At 36.4% G+C, this 17484-nt stretch overlaps 1 protein-coding gene across 5 annotated transcripts in view; it reads left to right on the plus strand.

The window, feature by feature from the left end:
- The window catches only part of LOC100735053 (disintegrin and metalloproteinase domain-containing protein 32), a 125172-nt gene extending 107688 nt beyond the window's left edge, over positions 1–17484 (plus strand). For 2 of the 5 annotated variants that reach the window (XM_063239653.1, XM_063239654.1), the window contains exons 18-23: positions 3517–3607; positions 6621–6777; positions 9142–9180; positions 11324–11388; positions 16362–16400; positions 17364–17484. In XM_063239653.1, coding sequence (XP_063095723.1) covers positions 3517–3607; positions 6621–6777; positions 9142–9180; positions 11324–11388; positions 16362–16400; positions 17364–17413 — 441 coding nt within the window. In that variant the 3' untranslated portion in view covers positions 17414–17484. Of the gene's footprint in view, positions 1–3516; positions 3608–6620; positions 6778–9141; positions 9181–11323; positions 11389–16361; positions 16401–17363 lie in introns of those variants that run through there. The other 3 variants (XM_063239655.1, XR_010044355.1, XM_063239656.1) reach the window with 3 other exon arrangements.

A 17484-nucleotide genomic window follows, 5' to 3' on the forward strand; every position in this document is an offset into this window, starting at 1 on the left:
CAATTATAAATAAAACTTCCATACACATTCTTGTGCAGGTGTGTTTATGTAAAGGACTCGAGTTTTCAACTCTTTCTGATAAATGCCAAGGGTTGCACTCAGATCGTAAGTGAGAATATGCTTCATTTTGTAAGAAACTGCCAAAACATCTTGCCAAGTGACCATCATCTCGTAATCCCAGAAGAAGTGAATGTGAGTCACTCTTGTTCCACCTCTAGCCAGGCTTTTGTGTCAGTGTTTTGTGTTTTGACCTTTCCAATAGTTGTGGGATAGTATCTTATTATTGTAATTTATGTTTCCTGGTGACACGTGGTCTCATAGAGCATCTTTCCATCTTTGCACTCTGTAACTTTTCTGGTGAAGGGTTTCTTCATATCTTTGCCTATTTTTAAATTGGGTTGCTTTTTTTCGTATTGTAGAGTTTTAAGAGTTTTTGTTTTAACAATAGTAATACAAATGAATATGTCTTCTGTAAATATTTCTTGAAGTCTATAGTTTTTCTTCTCATTTTCTTTATAACATTTTCCGGAGGAAAAATTTTACTTTTAGGCATTTCAGTACTCAACTTCTACTTTCATGGATTCCCTAAGAGCTGGTAAAAGAAAAGGAGGTCTAATTTCATGACTCATTCAACATAGCACTGGAAGTTTTATCCAGAGAAATGAGGCAGGAGGAAGAAATAAAAAGTATAAGTATGTGAAAGGGGAAAATAAAAGTATTGTAGTCAGGCTTAACAAGGGAAGTGAGTTAATACAGAATATAGAATTTGTAAGATTATTTTATAATAGTTATCCAAAGAATGGAATACAAAAGAGGGCAGGAAATCTGTCCATATATTAGAGACCTGAAGAATTCAGCCGAGGGCCCAGATCCTAGGGCAATGTCCTGCGTGAATCCAGCTGAAGACCTAGAGCCCATAATAGTGCCAGGCCTAGTGCCCCAATGATGTTTCTTACAAGTCTGTTTTATGAATCTGTGCTGGAAAGGCCAAAAGATCAGTGGTGGGAGCTATGGGGTTGCAGGATGCAGTGTCTATGCCAGCAGGCTGAGGGATCTGCACTGTGCAAAGTAAGGACCAGAGCTCCCTTCAAAAGTACTGCAGCCCTCCTCAGTGCCAGTGAGGTCCCGAGCTCCCCTGATGATAACAGCCAACTTTATATCAGGAAAACCAATAGCGTCAAACCTTCCTCTTCAGTTCTCCTGTTTTTGCTATTGGCAACAGTCCTCAGGAGGACTCTCTACACCCAGCACCAGTCATCAATCTACCATTAATAAGTGTCCCATGTACAAATAGTATGATTTTTTTTATGTAGAAATACCTATTGACTATATCAGAACACTATCAGAAATAATATATAAATTTAGTAAAGTTGCAGGACACAAAACCGGTGTACAAAAATCAGTGTTTTTATACACTAAAATTTACTTTCTGAGAAATAAATCACTAAAGAAATTCCATTCATAAGCTATGAAAAGTACTTAGCGATAAATTTAATGAGGAATGTGAAAAGACCTCTACAATGATAATTCTAAAACATAAGGAGAGACATTGCAGAAGAAATATCAAAAAACAGAGAGAAAAATAAAAAAAACTCCATGGATTACCTGACACAGTTAATGTCCATATTATAAAAAATGATGGATGAATGAGTAAAGAAAATGTGGCACAATGCACAGGGCAGCAGCCTTCAGCCCGAAAAAGTGCAGCAGAATGAATGGAAGTAGAGGACGTTAGACACACACCCAAGCTGCTTCACACAGGCACTGTAGGGACAGTCCATCCGAGTGTAAAATATTAATAACAGATGCAGAGAGTGGAGAGGTAGCTTGGACAATGGAGCCAAAAACGCAGTTATATAGCAGAAATATACCTTTGTATTCCATAACATCATGGAAGAAGTACAGTTCACAATAACCTATAATACCGTTTATGAAACAGTAGAACGGAGGAGTTTGAAGGCTTTAGTCATAAAAAAATAAGGGAAATTCTGATTGCCTCATTTGAGCAGTACATCATGTGATTCAGCATCAGCTTGTACCTCATGAATTATTACAACTGTTGTTTGTGAAAATGTAAAACAATATAAATTAAAAATTAAAATCAGGGCTTCCACTGTCCAGATATATGGTAAAATAATAGAGGTTCTTTGAATAAAATACAATATATAATTAACTGAATAATTAAATGCAATACATAAAAGTATGATAAGATATACATAGTAGCATTTATTATACTATTGATAATAATTACATAAATGAAAAGGAAAATAATAAATGTCTTCCTTACACAATAACCAAGTGCAATGAAGCAGTAATTATCAGTGAATGTTGAAACTAATGGGCAAAAGTTTTAGAAAGAGAGGTGTACTTTTTCTTTAAAATACCTCCTTACAAATTACTTCCTAATTACAAGTAGCAGCTTAGAAACTTTACAGTAAAAAAAACAGAAGACAGTACCATGACCAAGTGATCTTAAGTAAGGATGTAATATTAGGACAAACTGACATCATCCAGGGCGGAATATTAGGTTTTAAAATATTTATGGGTTTCAGCATAAAAGGTTAACATTCTTACACTAAGATTGCAGCCTGAGTAACATCCCAAAAATGAAATGTTTCATATAATTTTGAGACGACACATAGCATAGTGGTCAAGTTCAAGGCCTCTGAAACTGGATTTCCTATGATTACATTGTGTTTGACTTTTGGCATTTTAAGTAAGTGTGCCTCCATTTTTCATTTGTAAGGAAGGGATAATAACTCCACCTCAATGGGCCATTGGTAGATTTAATGAGTCAATCTATTTATTTAAACTATTCAGAGTAAAAACTCAGAAAAGGTAAGCACAAAGAATATGTTTGGTGTTATTTAATTACTCTTGCATTTCTCATGTATTTCTACTGATAGCATGACTTCCTAGTTATACTGTATCTAGGAATCTGAGATCCTCTTGGATTAAGAACAGGTTTTTGCTTAAAAATCAAATCAGTCACTGTAAACAAAACAAAACTATCCTGGGGAAGGGCCCGTTAATGCTTGCAAGTGTTTCACAAGCAGCCCAGGGAAGAAGTTGATACTTGTTTGTAGGTGTGCATAGTTCAAACTACCAGCAGGCCCTTCCTGCACTTGGAGATAGGAAAAGATGTACTCAGTCTGCTGGATGACCTAGAGCTACTTATGTCAGACCCAGCACAGCAGGGGCTGTCTACACTTGACAACCGAAGTAGAATGTGATTTTGCAATCACACACGAAATGTGGAAACTTTTGAAGGTATTATATTTCTTGATGCAAATGTGAGCTCACTTTATAGCTCTTTTGTGCTTTTATATGTTTTCTTTGGTGTTTGGGTTTTGGTTGAAGAAATCCAATATTCATTTTAGGGAATTATCTCAAAAAATCACACAAATATGATCAAAATAATTTTAGATACAAAAGTAGGCATAACCTATTTCATAGTCTGACTTTCAATGCACAAATATTTTTTAAAACCACTTAAAATTTTACAAATGTTCTTAGGTATGCAATTCCAACGATGAATGCAATTGTACTGATGGCTACTTGCCACCGAATTGTGAAGCACATTCCCGACAATTGTCCAGCGAAGAGGGCAAGTACCTGTGTCCTTTAAATAGCCATTTAACTAAGACCCTCAAATTGCTTATCTTCACTAAAATAAAGTTAGATGCTTGTCATTTGAAAAGAGACTGTTAGTGTTTGTCTTTAAAAGTTATCAGAGTTCTGTCAAAGGATGGAAGGCAAATAAGGCTTCTTAATATTGCTGTTTTTTTTTCTAATGTTAAAATGTCATGGTTAAAGCTAAGTATCTGTAAAAGTCTTCCTTATGTCATCGACTTTGCCCTGTAGAATATTTTTCAAACTGCTGCTCCACTTTTGTGGTTGATCCTGAGATTTCAGCTGTAAACATTAACACCATTTTCTCTGTATCTAGTACTTATAGTGCAGGGTGATAAAAATATATGGATAGGTGTTTAAATTTTTAAAAATTATTATAGAAAAGACACATTACTATTAATATCTTTCAGCCCAGGGAAGGATAACTGTGTTCAAGATCACCCTACTGATCTTGAACACAGTTATCTCATCATCCTTACCACTTTTTGAAGCAGCTTTAGAAGTCCTGTTTTATGAGTGTCTTTATCATAAGGTGTGACATAAAGTCTTCAGCTAGCTTATATACTGGTTCTGTCACCATGTGACTTCTGGCTTTCTCAGAGAGTCCAAATAACCATGAAAGACAATGTTTTAAGTCGATGAAAGACACTGGAGTCAGCCATCCTAGTGCTAGTGAAGATATACCTGAAAGAGGACTTCCAAAACTGCAAAACAGTGTGAGAGGTGTTCTGCATGAATAGAAGGATTTCAAGGGGGTATTGACGGCAATACACGATTCTTTAAATTTTTAAAATTTAAACTTCATCAAATTTTTCAGTCACTGTTCATATATATTTGCTATAGAAGAAATTAAAAGAAGGTAAGATATTGATCTGAAAGAGTTGATAGTTTTAATGGAAACAATCTTTAAATTGTAGCATGAGCTATGACAAGAGATCTTGGTACAATGTACTGTTTCTTCAGTGTGACTTCAGTTTCTGTCATTCATGTGCCTATTGAGTTAGCAAATATTTATTGAACTCTTTATATATTTATTCCAGGTGCTGGTCTAGGCACTAAGGATAGATAGTAAACAAAAAAGAATCCTTCACATTGATCTTATAAATTAAGTTTATATCTGCATATCCAAAGCCAATCAGTGCCAGAAGTAGGGTTAGGAATCAAGTTTCCTAATTTTGATACTACTGGTCATTTAGTAGCAATGCTGTGGCTCCATATATGAAAATACCATCCTATAGGCCAAGTCAATAAAAATGTAATATAAGCAAGTCTAATGAAATTTCCTGACAAGCCAATCCTGTGAAAGTCTTGTAACTGTAACTTTGGGCAACCTTGTGATTATATTATCTCACATAATATACCATTGATTTTTGTGAGGGCCCATGTATAGTCTTGTAATAAGATTTTGCTGTAGCTGCTGTATCGTGTAGAATACTCCTAAACTTTCTGGAGCTTAGTTTTCGGTTTTTTAAATGCCTTATCTTTGACAAAGGGGCCATACACCTCTGCTGGAGGAAAGATAGCCTATTTAACAAGTGGTGCTGGGAAAGCTGGCTATCTACATGCTGAAGATTGAAAGTAGACCATACCTCTCACTATACACCAAACTAAAATTGAAATGGATCAATGATTTACACATTAAAACAGAAACACTTAATCTGCTGTAAGATAGATTAGGTAGAACTATTGAAGACATGTGTGTGTGCAAAGACTTTATAACCACAACTCTGGTTTCAGAGGAAATACTATAAAGAATCAATAAATTGGATTACATTAAATTTAAAAGCTACACAGCAAAGAAAACTACCCTACAGAGTGAAGAGAATACTTTTGCCATTTACCCCTCAGGTAGAGGACTAATATGCAGATTATGTAAAATTTGAAAAAAAAAATCTACAGATTTAAAGACCCAGTCAAAACATGGGCCCATGAAATGCATAGACACTTCTCAGATGAAGAAGTATAAATGGCTGACAAGTACAGTACACTGGAAAAAATACAGAGGGAAACAACACTTAGTTTCAGTTTCCTTCCTGAAAGAGTTAGTGTCATTTAGAAATCAGCCAATAACAAATGCTGATAAGGCTTCGGAGCACACAACCATTCTTTATCCATTGTTGGTGAGAATATAAACTGATATGGCCACTATGGAAATCTGTATGTAGATTCCTAAAAAAAACTAGAGCTAAAGATTCCATTTGACTCAGCTGTTCCCCTCCTGGGTATCCTCCGGAAAGAGTTAAAAGCATCATACCTCGTGTTTACAGCACCACAGTTTATACTAGCTAAGTCTTGGGAACCGCCCATATGCCCATCAACAGATGATTAGATAAAACAAATGTGGTACTTACATACAGTGTGGTACTGCTCTACCAAGACAAAGTTAAGACATTTTTAGGTAAATAGAAGTAACATAAGATCATAATCTTAAGTGAAATAAATGAGACACACAAGTTTAAATATCACAATGTTTCTCTTGCATGACAAACTCAAAGTATAAATATGGAGTAAAATGGAGGATAGATATGAAGAGATAGGAAGAACTTCTTCAAATGGGAAAGAGAATACAGTGTGAGGGAAGGAAGAGAAAAGGCATTTAAAGAAAAAACAATTGAAAAGATGGAAATAGAGCTTTTGTAAATGGGGAAAGAAGAATTGTAGGGAAAGGGGGAAGGGGAAAAAAAAGAAAAATAGGCAATTTGTGTTATTCCCCATAGTGAATGTGATCATAATGTGCCACAAACACACTACTAAATATAAGAATTTTAAAATGCCAGCAGTACCAAAGCCTCTAAAACTCTGATCCAAAGTAGTTTTTCACTTTTTGAAAAAATAAATAAAGAGTAATGTTTTAATATCATTTCGTCTCATAATTCCATATTTTTCTATTCTCCTTGAGTAATAATAATTGAGAATATCTCAGTGAATTTGTTGTAACCCGAAAGTGAAAACAGACAGTTTAATTTTAATGTATTTTTTATCTTCAGATTTAGTCATCACAGAAGTTTCTAGGAAGGCTAGAAACAACTGGCTTCTCAGTTTCTACATTGGCTTGCCTGTTCTCATCATACCATCCATAATAGTTGTGGTATGGTACACTTTGGAAAAGTGGTTCTCCAACCATGAGGAATCTTTAAGTGATGAGTAAGTTCAGTTTGTATTCTGAAGTTAAATGTTACAGCATTTGAATGTCATACTACGTAAGACAGTATCAGCAGCAGTCACAATGCCTTGCATTTTACCAGGATTATTAATACTATGTCAATATCTCAATTCAGTTGTATGAGGTATTTGTGAATATCCCCAGCTTAAAGGTATGAAGATTTTGGAGTAGAATCATAACCTGCCCAAGTTAATACTTTGTTAATTGACAGAGTAAGAACTCAAATGTATCCATGTCTGTGACCTTCAAATATTCTAGAGATTTTCAGCTGTGAGCTGTGTCACCTTCATGAGCATCAGAGGTGTTTATTGGAAATGCACATTTCTGACCCTTCCATAGGCAAAACGTTCCACTTTACTTTGTTATGTCAACTTTCAAAAAACATTCTCTAAGTAGCATTTTCAGAAGCCAGATAAATAATTTTTGCTTGTGTTTTCTAGTTTTAAAATTCAAACACAAAGGCAGAGAACAAGATGGCAAACATACCTTTACCTATCACAGAAAATAACCAACTGTTGTTTTCCTTGTTGCTGTTAAAAAATAAATCATTGTCTTTACACCTTCAGGTCCCTTCACTGTGATCCTTTCCCGCTCTCCTGCAGAGAATAATCTGCACATTGGCAGCTTTTGTATATTAAACATTTTACCACATGTATGTGTAACTCGTTAACATCTCTTTCATTCTGAAAATTCTTAGTATTTCTCATCTGGGAATGTCTTCTCCATCTCTGAAGGATAGCTTTGCTGAGTACAGTATTCTTGGTTGGCAGGTTTCTTTCTTTTTTTCATGCTTTCTTTCTTTCTTTCTTTCCTATGAAAATCTCAAATAAATAAATAAATAAATAAATAAATAAATAAAATCCCACTCCACTCTCTACTGACTTGTAACGTTCCTGCTGAGAGGTCTGTGTCAGGTGAACTGGGGTGCACTCTTACATGTTGATTATTTTTTTTTATCTTGCTATCTGGATCATCTTCCCTTTATCATTAATATTTGTGAGCTTGATAATAACTTGGAGGTGGTGTATTTGAGGAAATTTGACTGGTGACTTCTGAACTTCCTTTATCTGAATATTTGTATACTTAGATATTTGTGTAGCTATCTAAATTTGGAGCGTTGTCTCTCACTAACTTTTTAAGTAGCTTTTGATTGCTTTGGCATTCTCAAGAACCTCTTGAGCTGATAACTGAAGTATTCACTGTGCTACTGCTCTCTCCAACTTCCTGTAAACTGCTGCTTTATGATTTTCTTTTCATTTTTGTCTTCCAACTTTGTATTTTCAAAGTCTGTCTTTGTGTTCACTGATTCTTCTGCTTGATCTATTGTTATTGAAACTTTTATCATATTTTAATTGCACTTACTGTCTTTAGCAATTTCATTTTTCAATTATTCCTCTCACTACAGGGTCTTTATGAGACCATCAGGTTGTTTCTTTGTGTTTTCATGAGACTCAAGTTTCCTTGAAATTACTATTTTAATTCTTTTGAGTTTGTCTCTAGTGGTCATTGTGTGGTAGGTTTCTGCTGTCCTATTTTAATTAGATGAGATCTAGATCATAGTTTCTTTCAAAAAAAACCTTTCTAATGCTTGTTTATATGTGGTATCATTTACATATTAAAGACTTATTTATGTAAGTGCTTATAATGTGGTTTTTCATTTCTGTTTGTCTTTCCAGGAATGGTAACCAGGCCACTTATTTTCTATGAGTCAGTGGATAGTTATAGTATTACAGTAGTGCATGGTGACCTAAATCCAAGTTGGATGAAAACCAGCTCTTAGTGTGCAGTTGCTATTTTAACCCAAGAGGGAAGCCCAAGTACAGGTTTTTCTGTACCACAATTAGTGTGCTGTCCAGCAGGAGCTATGAACTGGAGGATTGTCCAGAAAGAGTATGTTGGCTACTGTGAATAATAGATTAAAAAAAAAAAAAACTTGGGAGTTATTATAGTAAGATCTAGAATCTCACCTCAGATTCTGTGTTGAGAGGCAGGGCTTTTAGAGGGTACTGGTCACGGGGCTCTATTCTTAACAATGGAATAGTCCTGTAATGAATTCATAGCTGAATGTGCTGTAAGGAGCCGGGAACCGGTGAGGAGGAGGAGGTGAGTTACTACGGTGTGACCCTGAACTGCCTGCCTCCCTCCCTGGATTCTTCCTTCTCTCTTAAGTATAAGAGACAGTAAGTGTGTTTTCTTCATCTTTGTTCAGTGATCTTTACCCTTTAATTATTGGTAACTAGTTTTATAAAAGAGATAATACTGTTGGTATAATAGTCTGACATTCATCCCCAAATTTGTTAAACATATTTAGTAATAATTTGGTTGTTATTTTCAATTTTTTTTAGATATAAATCAGAAGGCAGCACTGACACATATATCAGCAGGTGAGTAACTTAGAAAGTATTGTGCAGATTCACGCTGAAAACTAGAGCGAATTGTTAATTCAGTTTCTAAATATTGTTGAACACTTTCAACTGGTAAAAACGGTGCACTAAAATAGAAAATGCTAATAGAGTAATTGAGTATACAATAAATTTGTACTTTAATAAATGTTGGCAGGCTACACTGAAGGTAAGACCTTGACTTAACAAATTAGTTCATTCTGGGCAAATGTTAATGAGTCCAACAAAGTGAGTCGAAGACACCTGTGACACCAACACACCAAGTAGATAGCTCTGTGCTTCCCCGCAGTGCCCTCCCGTCCCCGCTGCTTTTCCTGCTGCTTCCGGCCGCGCTGGGCTCTGACTGAGCACTGCACTACTGCACACTGTGGCAGAAACACGCAGCAGCTCACCTGTGACTATGTCCAGCAGACACGCGAGCTTCCACAGTTTGCTCACATCTACAAATGTCTGCAATGTGAGGTCTGTTCATATCTGCGAAAGTTTGCACTCCAGGGTTCACTAAGTCAGGAACTACTGTAGTATTCCTAATTTGGGAACTTGCTGTAAAGAAAAGTAAAATATGGTATTTTTACATTATCCAGTTTAGGTTATGTTAGTATACTGGCTGGGTAAGCACACCAATGTGTACAATTCAATAGATTGTGACAGAGCACATGAATCCCAATGTGTGACTTTGATATGTATGACCGTTATGTTTTGGGGAGAATTGTTGTGGTTCAGTTCTAAAATGTCCTCCAAAAGTCTTATGTGCATGGATGGTGATTAGAGCAGGGGGTATTCCACCTATCCTGAGAGTCATCAGGAGCTGAATGTATGCTGAGCCCTGAGACAGGCACGGATGGGCTGTGCTGTTCCCTGGCTCACTCTTGCCCGGTTGCTCTCTAGCTGTCTAGTTCTCTAGCTCTTTCTCTCTTGGAAGTTAGGGGCTGAACATTTGTGCCCTCTACAATGCCATTTTTGCTTTGGATCAACTGACCACGAACAGAATTCTCCCCTAAAACATGAGCCAAAATAAGCGCAGAGATGAGAAAGTGACTAATATGAGAATTAGTTACATTGACTGACACTTTTATACTCTTTTTATCATCAGTAAATAGTATTGTATCCTTTTTATGTTTCTTAACCATAAATTCAGTCTCACTATTTTTGACAGTACATGAGCTGGATTCTATTCTCTTTTACTGTAGAGACCCTTGCATTTCTTCAGTTTGGGAAAACTTGGACTTCTCCTCAAATATTGACTTTTTTCTTAATGTGATATGTCCAAATTCTTTCATGTTTCTTAAGTGGTCTTTTGAATATTATTTTCTCTGCTCAGCTAGTATTTTGAGTGATTCCTCTATGTAATTTGAAAATTAATTGTTTTACTTTTAAATCTGTTACATGTTTTTAGTTTTGTTTTATTTAGTTTTTATTGGTACACATTTGTGATGTTTAAGTTCTTGTTCAGGGTTGGCAATGTACGTAACACATGACACACGTTCCTTTTCCCCTCTTTCTGTTCCATCCCTCTGCTCCATCCCATTTCTGCTCATCCCATTTCCAATGCCCTTTGCATTGGAGAAAGATCAGACTCCTTTTTTCCTTTATTTTTAAATATCATTAGAAATATCTCGTTTTTCTTCAAATTTTCATTAAAATATCTTTTTATCAGATTTTAATTAGTTCTATGTTACTTTTTTTTCCTCATCTTTTCTGTATTTGTGGGGCAGAAATGGGATATTACTATCAGCCCAGACTACTTAGCTGCCTGAAAGTCACTGTAGGTTTTAAATCACAAGCTGGAGTAATTTGTTTATCAATAGATAAGATGTTGGGTTGGAACCTGAAAACCAGAGTAAAAAAAATTAAAAATGCAGAATTCAAAATCAGATGCATGTCTTATGCTTAAAAGTGATAAGAGCAAAATAAGTTGTTTTCTGACTCTTCTTCCTAATTGTGGATGTGAACTTGTTCTGTTATTTATTTGATGTACGGGTAAATAAAGACTTTATTTATTTGCATAAACCTATTTTGGTAATCTTTTGAAAGTATTCAGTAAATGTGCTGATTGATATGTAAGTTATACAATGACCTGACATTCATGTGTTGTTCATTGACATTCATTTTTCATATTCATTAGAAAGCATTATTTTCCTCCACATTTAGATCCAGAGCAGAAAGCAGCAGCCAAGCAGATACTACCAAGTAAGTAAATAAGTAGGTAGATATTACTTACATTTGATATGTGCTAAATATCACTGTGAATAAATCCATAGCCCTCCATTAACTGCAAGGTAGCCACAGTTAACAGAGTAGCTGTGAGTTGTAAAGTACCATCTCTAATAGCAACCTGTTAATACTTGCCAATCTAGTAACAAGTTTATCAAAGCAAATTCGTCTCTTCTTTTTATAATTTAATGTGTGTTGAAAGTTTATTCTTTGGATCCCAAAAGCTGATGCGCGAAACCTGTGGGAGACTAACTTACACACGGAATCTGTTTGCTTCCATATTCAGGAGTATACATAAGGGACATTTACTTATTTTGAAGAATCTGGAACTATAAAGTCATGAATAGCTGAGTGAATGCCTGCATCCTGGGTTGTTTGAGAAAAATTTTTCTGAGGAAAAATTACTCTAAAGCAACAAACTGTGTAATACCCATAGTCTTTCAGTATTACAGAATAGCCTTGACTAAGTGTCCCTTCGTGCTCTGGAAGATTATGTCCCTGAAGATCTAAGTAGTGTGGGGCTTCCTCTCCTCCTTGTCACTCATGGTCTCTGTTTATGTGCACATGGAGGTGGTGTTATTTTTTCTGGGTTCCTCCCATTCCAGTTCTCTTCCAAATCCATAGGATCAAACTCCAGAAGTTTCCTTACAGAAAGTGTCATTCGAAAGCTTTGCTTATTTTTAATCTCATTGCTATTACCATTATTGTTATGGTCTTTTCTTTAAAGTTACACCTTGGAATCATGAATTAGTTTCTTTAAAGTAAAAGGCATAGTTTCCTTAATCATGTCCTCTCATTATTATGTTATCCTTGCGCATAACAAGTCTTGGGTACCTTGCCCCATTTTGAGATATGTCTTCTTATTTTCTGTCATTTCCGAGGATAAAGACTGTGCTTGTGTCACTCGGTATTGCATAACCAACATGTAGCAGAATAGATGCCTATAGTAAGTGATCAATAAAATAAAACACAAAGGTAAAAGTGCATAGGGATGCTGGGGATGTGGTGGCATGCACCTGTAATCCCAGCGCTCGAGAGGCTAAGGCGTGAGGAGAGGCCAGGCTGGAGTACAAAGTGAGTTCCAGACCAGTCTGAACTGCAGTGAGACCTGTCTCAAAACGACCAAAAAAAAAAAAAAAGAAAGAAAAATGTACGTAGAAAAAGTACACACACATTCATGTATCTGTAATGTTCCGAACTCTTATTTCTTCTCCTCTCATATCATCTTTCATTCTGAGAACTAGTTAACAAGAACTCTCTGAGGATTGTTATTCAGATATACTGAGTGACTGTTGACATCATTATCTACAGGAAAATGCACATTGTAGTTAGAACAGTGTGAATTGTAGTGACAGTTCAGTGGTCTAAAGTTCTGGCTTACTGTGCACTAGACAAACATGTTGAGAATGACTGCTCATTTAAATTTTAACAACCTCACTTGAAACTGTAGCTTTCAGCTCATTCATCTCTGGTGAATCTTAAACAGGCAGAAAGCTACCGGGAAAGGATGTTGAAACCAAAAAGCCTTGAAGTGGGAGGAATCCCACCTGCGTCATATGAATACTATTTTAGTATAATGAATTTTTAAATGTTTAACTTCTGTCCGTATCTCCAGTCATTTCCTAAACGAGAGAAGGTTCTTAGACTATTAATTATTATTATCTATTTTTTTGGTACTGGGGATCGAACTCACGACCTTGTGTTTGCCAGGCAGGCCCTTATGCCATTGAGCTAAATCCCCAGTGGTCCTTAGACTATTTAACAGGAAGTTCTGACCAGGAGCCCTCCCATATTGTTGTCATTGGACTATCTGTGTCTTCCAGGTTTTTACCTGTGTAGCCGCAACCTCCATCTGTTGTCACTTTTATATAAAGACTTAAAGTCATTCATCAACCCTTTTGCTCGCTCTTCATTCTTGAACCCATTTACTCTTCATCGTTGGGCCCACTTCCTTGTTCCCAAAATGTAACCCTTTTAACTTTTAGTTAGCATCTGTGTGTCACAGACATTTTGTGGTAAATGGCCAAATGTGACTTTCTCACATTCAGTTGGAAAGATAGCTTGTATGGCTAGAGATTAGTGAACCTCTTTCTAAAATATTTTGTTGTCATAATGTACTGGTTAAGGTCAGTAAGTGGTCATCAGTTTTAGCCTGATTATTTTCTTCCAATTAATGTATGTTTTCTAGGTGTAATAATGTAATCTAGGTGGCTTGTAGGGTTTCTTCTTTGTCTGAAATATTATATCAGCATGTGTTTTGATACAGCATTTAAAAATTTATCCAGCTTTGGATTCAACAAAATCATTAGACATCAAGACTCATGGCATTAATTCCACAAAGAATTGCATTACTCTAGTAGTGGTCGGCGTTCTCAGCTTCAGTCACTTGTGGATTTTTGCTCAGGACCGAACTAATAATATCCTCAACATGCATTTATGTATTTATTTATTTATTTTGGTGAGGAGTTTGCGAGTAGACAGTTGCAGAGCGTTGTTCAGTTCTCCTTGCTGCTGATTAGCTGCTGCCCTGAAAACCCTCTGGCAGGCGCAGCTGCAGTCATGCCCCCTACAGGTGCTGTGCAGGGCGCAGCTGTCTGCAGTGTTCCTAGTTTTGTTCTTCTTAAAGCCCCCAAATCCCTAAGATTTTGCAAAAGACATTGCACCTTCTAAGTCTTTACTAATATGTATTTTATTAAATTAAATCCCATAAATGCAGGAGACACAGCATATTGGGGGTTTAAACCTTAAAATAGGCATTCAGAAACATTGTTCTGATCATACCTGAAATTTGCAGTTTTTCAGTTTTGGGGTACTCTACAGATATAACCCCTGTGAATTTCAGGGCTCCACTGGATCTCTTCAATTCTTCACTCTTCATTGGTCTTTTTTTTTTCCTTATCTGAAATGACTTCAGTTAGTAGGGTCTTCTCAAAGTAGTTCGTGCTAGGGGTGGTGATGCATGCCTGTAATACTAGCACTTGGGAGGCTGAGGCAGGAGAATCAGTGTGAGTTTGAGGCCAGCCTAAGCCAGCCTAAATAGTTGACTCAATGCCAGTCTGAGCTACACAGTGAGACCCTGTCCAAAAAAAAAGGAAAAGGAATCAATAAGTAATCAATATAGCTTCCATGTTTCTCAGTGGGTCTTCTCATAAATCTGTACTTGTCCCTATCAGTCTGACACTGTTTGACTTCTGCATGTCACTTTACTATCACCCATACTTTTACCACATATTTTCTTTCTGTCTTTTTTTTTTTGGTACCAGGGAGCGAAATCACAACCTCACAACCTCACAACCTTGTGCCTGCAAGGCAGGTGCTTATATCACTAAGCTAAATCCCCAACAACATATCATTTTGTTGTGTTACTCCTGCCATTATTTCTGTGGAGATGTTAAACACTTTGTAAAGGTTTTCATGCTCTCTGTTGTTCTTTTTTAAATTTTATTTCAAAGACGATAAAACCAAGGAAAATAAAACAGAATAAAACCAATCAAAAGAAACCAGTGTAAGTGATACAGGACTTCAAAACATTATGAAATCAACAATAGTTTACCCTAATGCCTTTTGTTGTCTTCAAAATAGCTGCAGATACCTTTGGACATAGTAAAAATCAACAGAACAGAATTGAGTAGAAACGATAAAAACATGACAGTGAATCCAATAAAGGCCTTCAAAACAAGCCAATGTTAGATCCAACATGGCTACCATAACATATTTTGCTATCTTTGAAACATGCCATCAGATTTAACATAATCAAACAACACAAAAGAGAATAAAACCCAACCCAACGAAACAGTGGAAATGGTCCAGGGCTTCAAAATGAGACGATAGGGATTCAACAATGGTTGCCACCCTCAAGAAGAGATCCCTGCCGCTTGTTATCACACTGCATACCGCCATCCTCTAAACAGATGATCTGGCCTTAGACCTGCAATGTCAGTGAAACACGAGAGCACCACAGGCATCCAATTGCATTTCACCTTCATAGCTATCATCACAGCCTGTGTTTCTACAGATCAGCCAGTCGGTTCCCTGGGGTGGGAGGTTGGTACTTCTTGCTTGTGAACTGGTATGCCAGAAGGGGCTGGGATCTGGCTGCCCGCTCTGGTGGCCTACACATGGCACTGGTTCCTGGCTGGGCTTGGTTCCTAGTATGGCCTTGCTCCTCCACACACAGCCTGCGGACAGTGCTGATTCATGGGGAGAGGCCTCACACTGATGGTGCCCCGCGCATGGTGCCGACTCGCAGGTGGGGCTTGCTTCCTGATGTGGCCTTGTTCTCTCCCCCTGCTGTCCATCTCCTGTTCTCAGATTGTGAATTTTTTGTTTTACTGTGCTGTGGCCATGGATGTCTTATTTTTGTAAGGTCCTCCCCATGAACAGCGTGCGTTCTCATAGCTATTCTGCCTGCCCGGAGAGTGGGAATATACACTGCGAGGAGGAGAAGCTTCAGTTGTGCTTCTGTTGGGCCGTGAACGTTGACACACTTTCTATGCTTGCTGATTCAGTCTTGTGGGTAGTGGAACTGAGCAGCTGAATCTTTGTCCTGGCACGTGGAACTGGGGCCAAAGCTCCAGTGTTCCCAGCAGTGCAATCTCACAAAACAACCTGAAGTAAAGAAGAATTTTAATGTACAACATGTAGCAAGATGTATGTGAATACATAAAAATTAACTAAATGCCAGATTTAGGAAGTTCGAGTTAAATTTATATTCTGTGCTTAGAAGTCAAAAGAAAATAAAAGATCTCTGCTATCTTCAGACTATTCTTAACTGGAGAATTTAAATTCAGTGTGGTGTATTGTATGTGGTGTTTGGAGAAATAGTAACAGTACATGTTTGCATGCTCTAAATGTTTAAAAGAGTTGATTTTTGTATAAAATGGCCTTTTCTTCACTAATATTGTACCCAAGTGTCTTACTATTAACTAATCAATACTATTTTTATGTAGGTCCATACCAGAAGATAGGACCCAACAGTATTCTAGCAGGTAAGCAACCTTGAAAATATTATTAAATAAATAGGTTGAAAAGTAACAAGGAAAATGTTGATAATTCACAAAAATTACTTAATATTTTTAAGGCAGCCACAACTGACACAGTACTGCACCAAAACCAAATTAATATTTATCATTCTAGGAACAAGTCTAAATTAACCAAACAACTCTTAAACTAAATTTTTATTAAGCTTACTTTTGCAATATTTAGAGAAGAACCTTTTTGCAATATAATAGAAAAGATGATTATAATTTGTATGCAAAACTAAGCTGAATAATTTCACATGTCTTATATTGGGATACACCAAAGAAAACATAATTTCTTTGGATTACACTCACAAATTTTCCTGTCAAATTTGGTAAATCTTTTAGTTTATGTTAATTCAATTTAGTAATGTACTGTTAGATTTAGTGAAACCTTGTACTTATTATCAGAATGGAATTAGAAAGGAAAAGCTAATATGTAAGATCTATAAATTAGTTCATAAAGCAACCTTATAATAGGTTGCTTTATGGTTTATTTTATCTGTTAGATACTATAAGCACCGTTGCTTATGATGTATGAGTTATCATGGGACCAAAAAATTGCAATGTATAAATCCAAAAATGATTGTTTCAAAGATATGGGAAAAGTTAAATTAATATGTAGAGTACATAATTTCTTAAAAAGGTAAATATATTAAATTGTCTCATTCACAAAATTTCATTTAAAAATGTCAAAATGTCTCATTTGCAAATACTTCTCATTAAAAATGACAGTTCCTTAGAAATCATGGAAAAGAATAATGTAGATAATTTACTCTGGACAAAGCATTTAACAAACAAAATTGTGTACATTCTTTCAAGAATTCTTTTATCTGTCCCATGAATCCACCCAGCACTACTGTGTGTGCATGTTTTGCAGTGGAATGGAGTTTGCTATCCATAGCTGAGCATGTGTGTTTTGTTCTCCCACAGTAACTAGGAATGCCGTCGGAAGGCAGGGGATGCTCCTGATGTCTCACTGAGAATTGAAGACACCACCTTTCCTCTCCTGATTACAGCTGAAGGAATCAATAAACTGAGTGTGGACTATTTA

Source organism: Cavia porcellus, unplaced genomic scaffold, assembly GCF_034190915.1.
Source record: "Cavia porcellus strain 051 isolate PalLab524CR breed Dunkin Hartley unplaced genomic scaffold, mCavPor4.1 scaffold_29, whole genome shotgun sequence".
Lineage (NCBI taxonomy): Eukaryota > Metazoa > Chordata > Mammalia > Rodentia > Caviidae > Cavia > Cavia porcellus.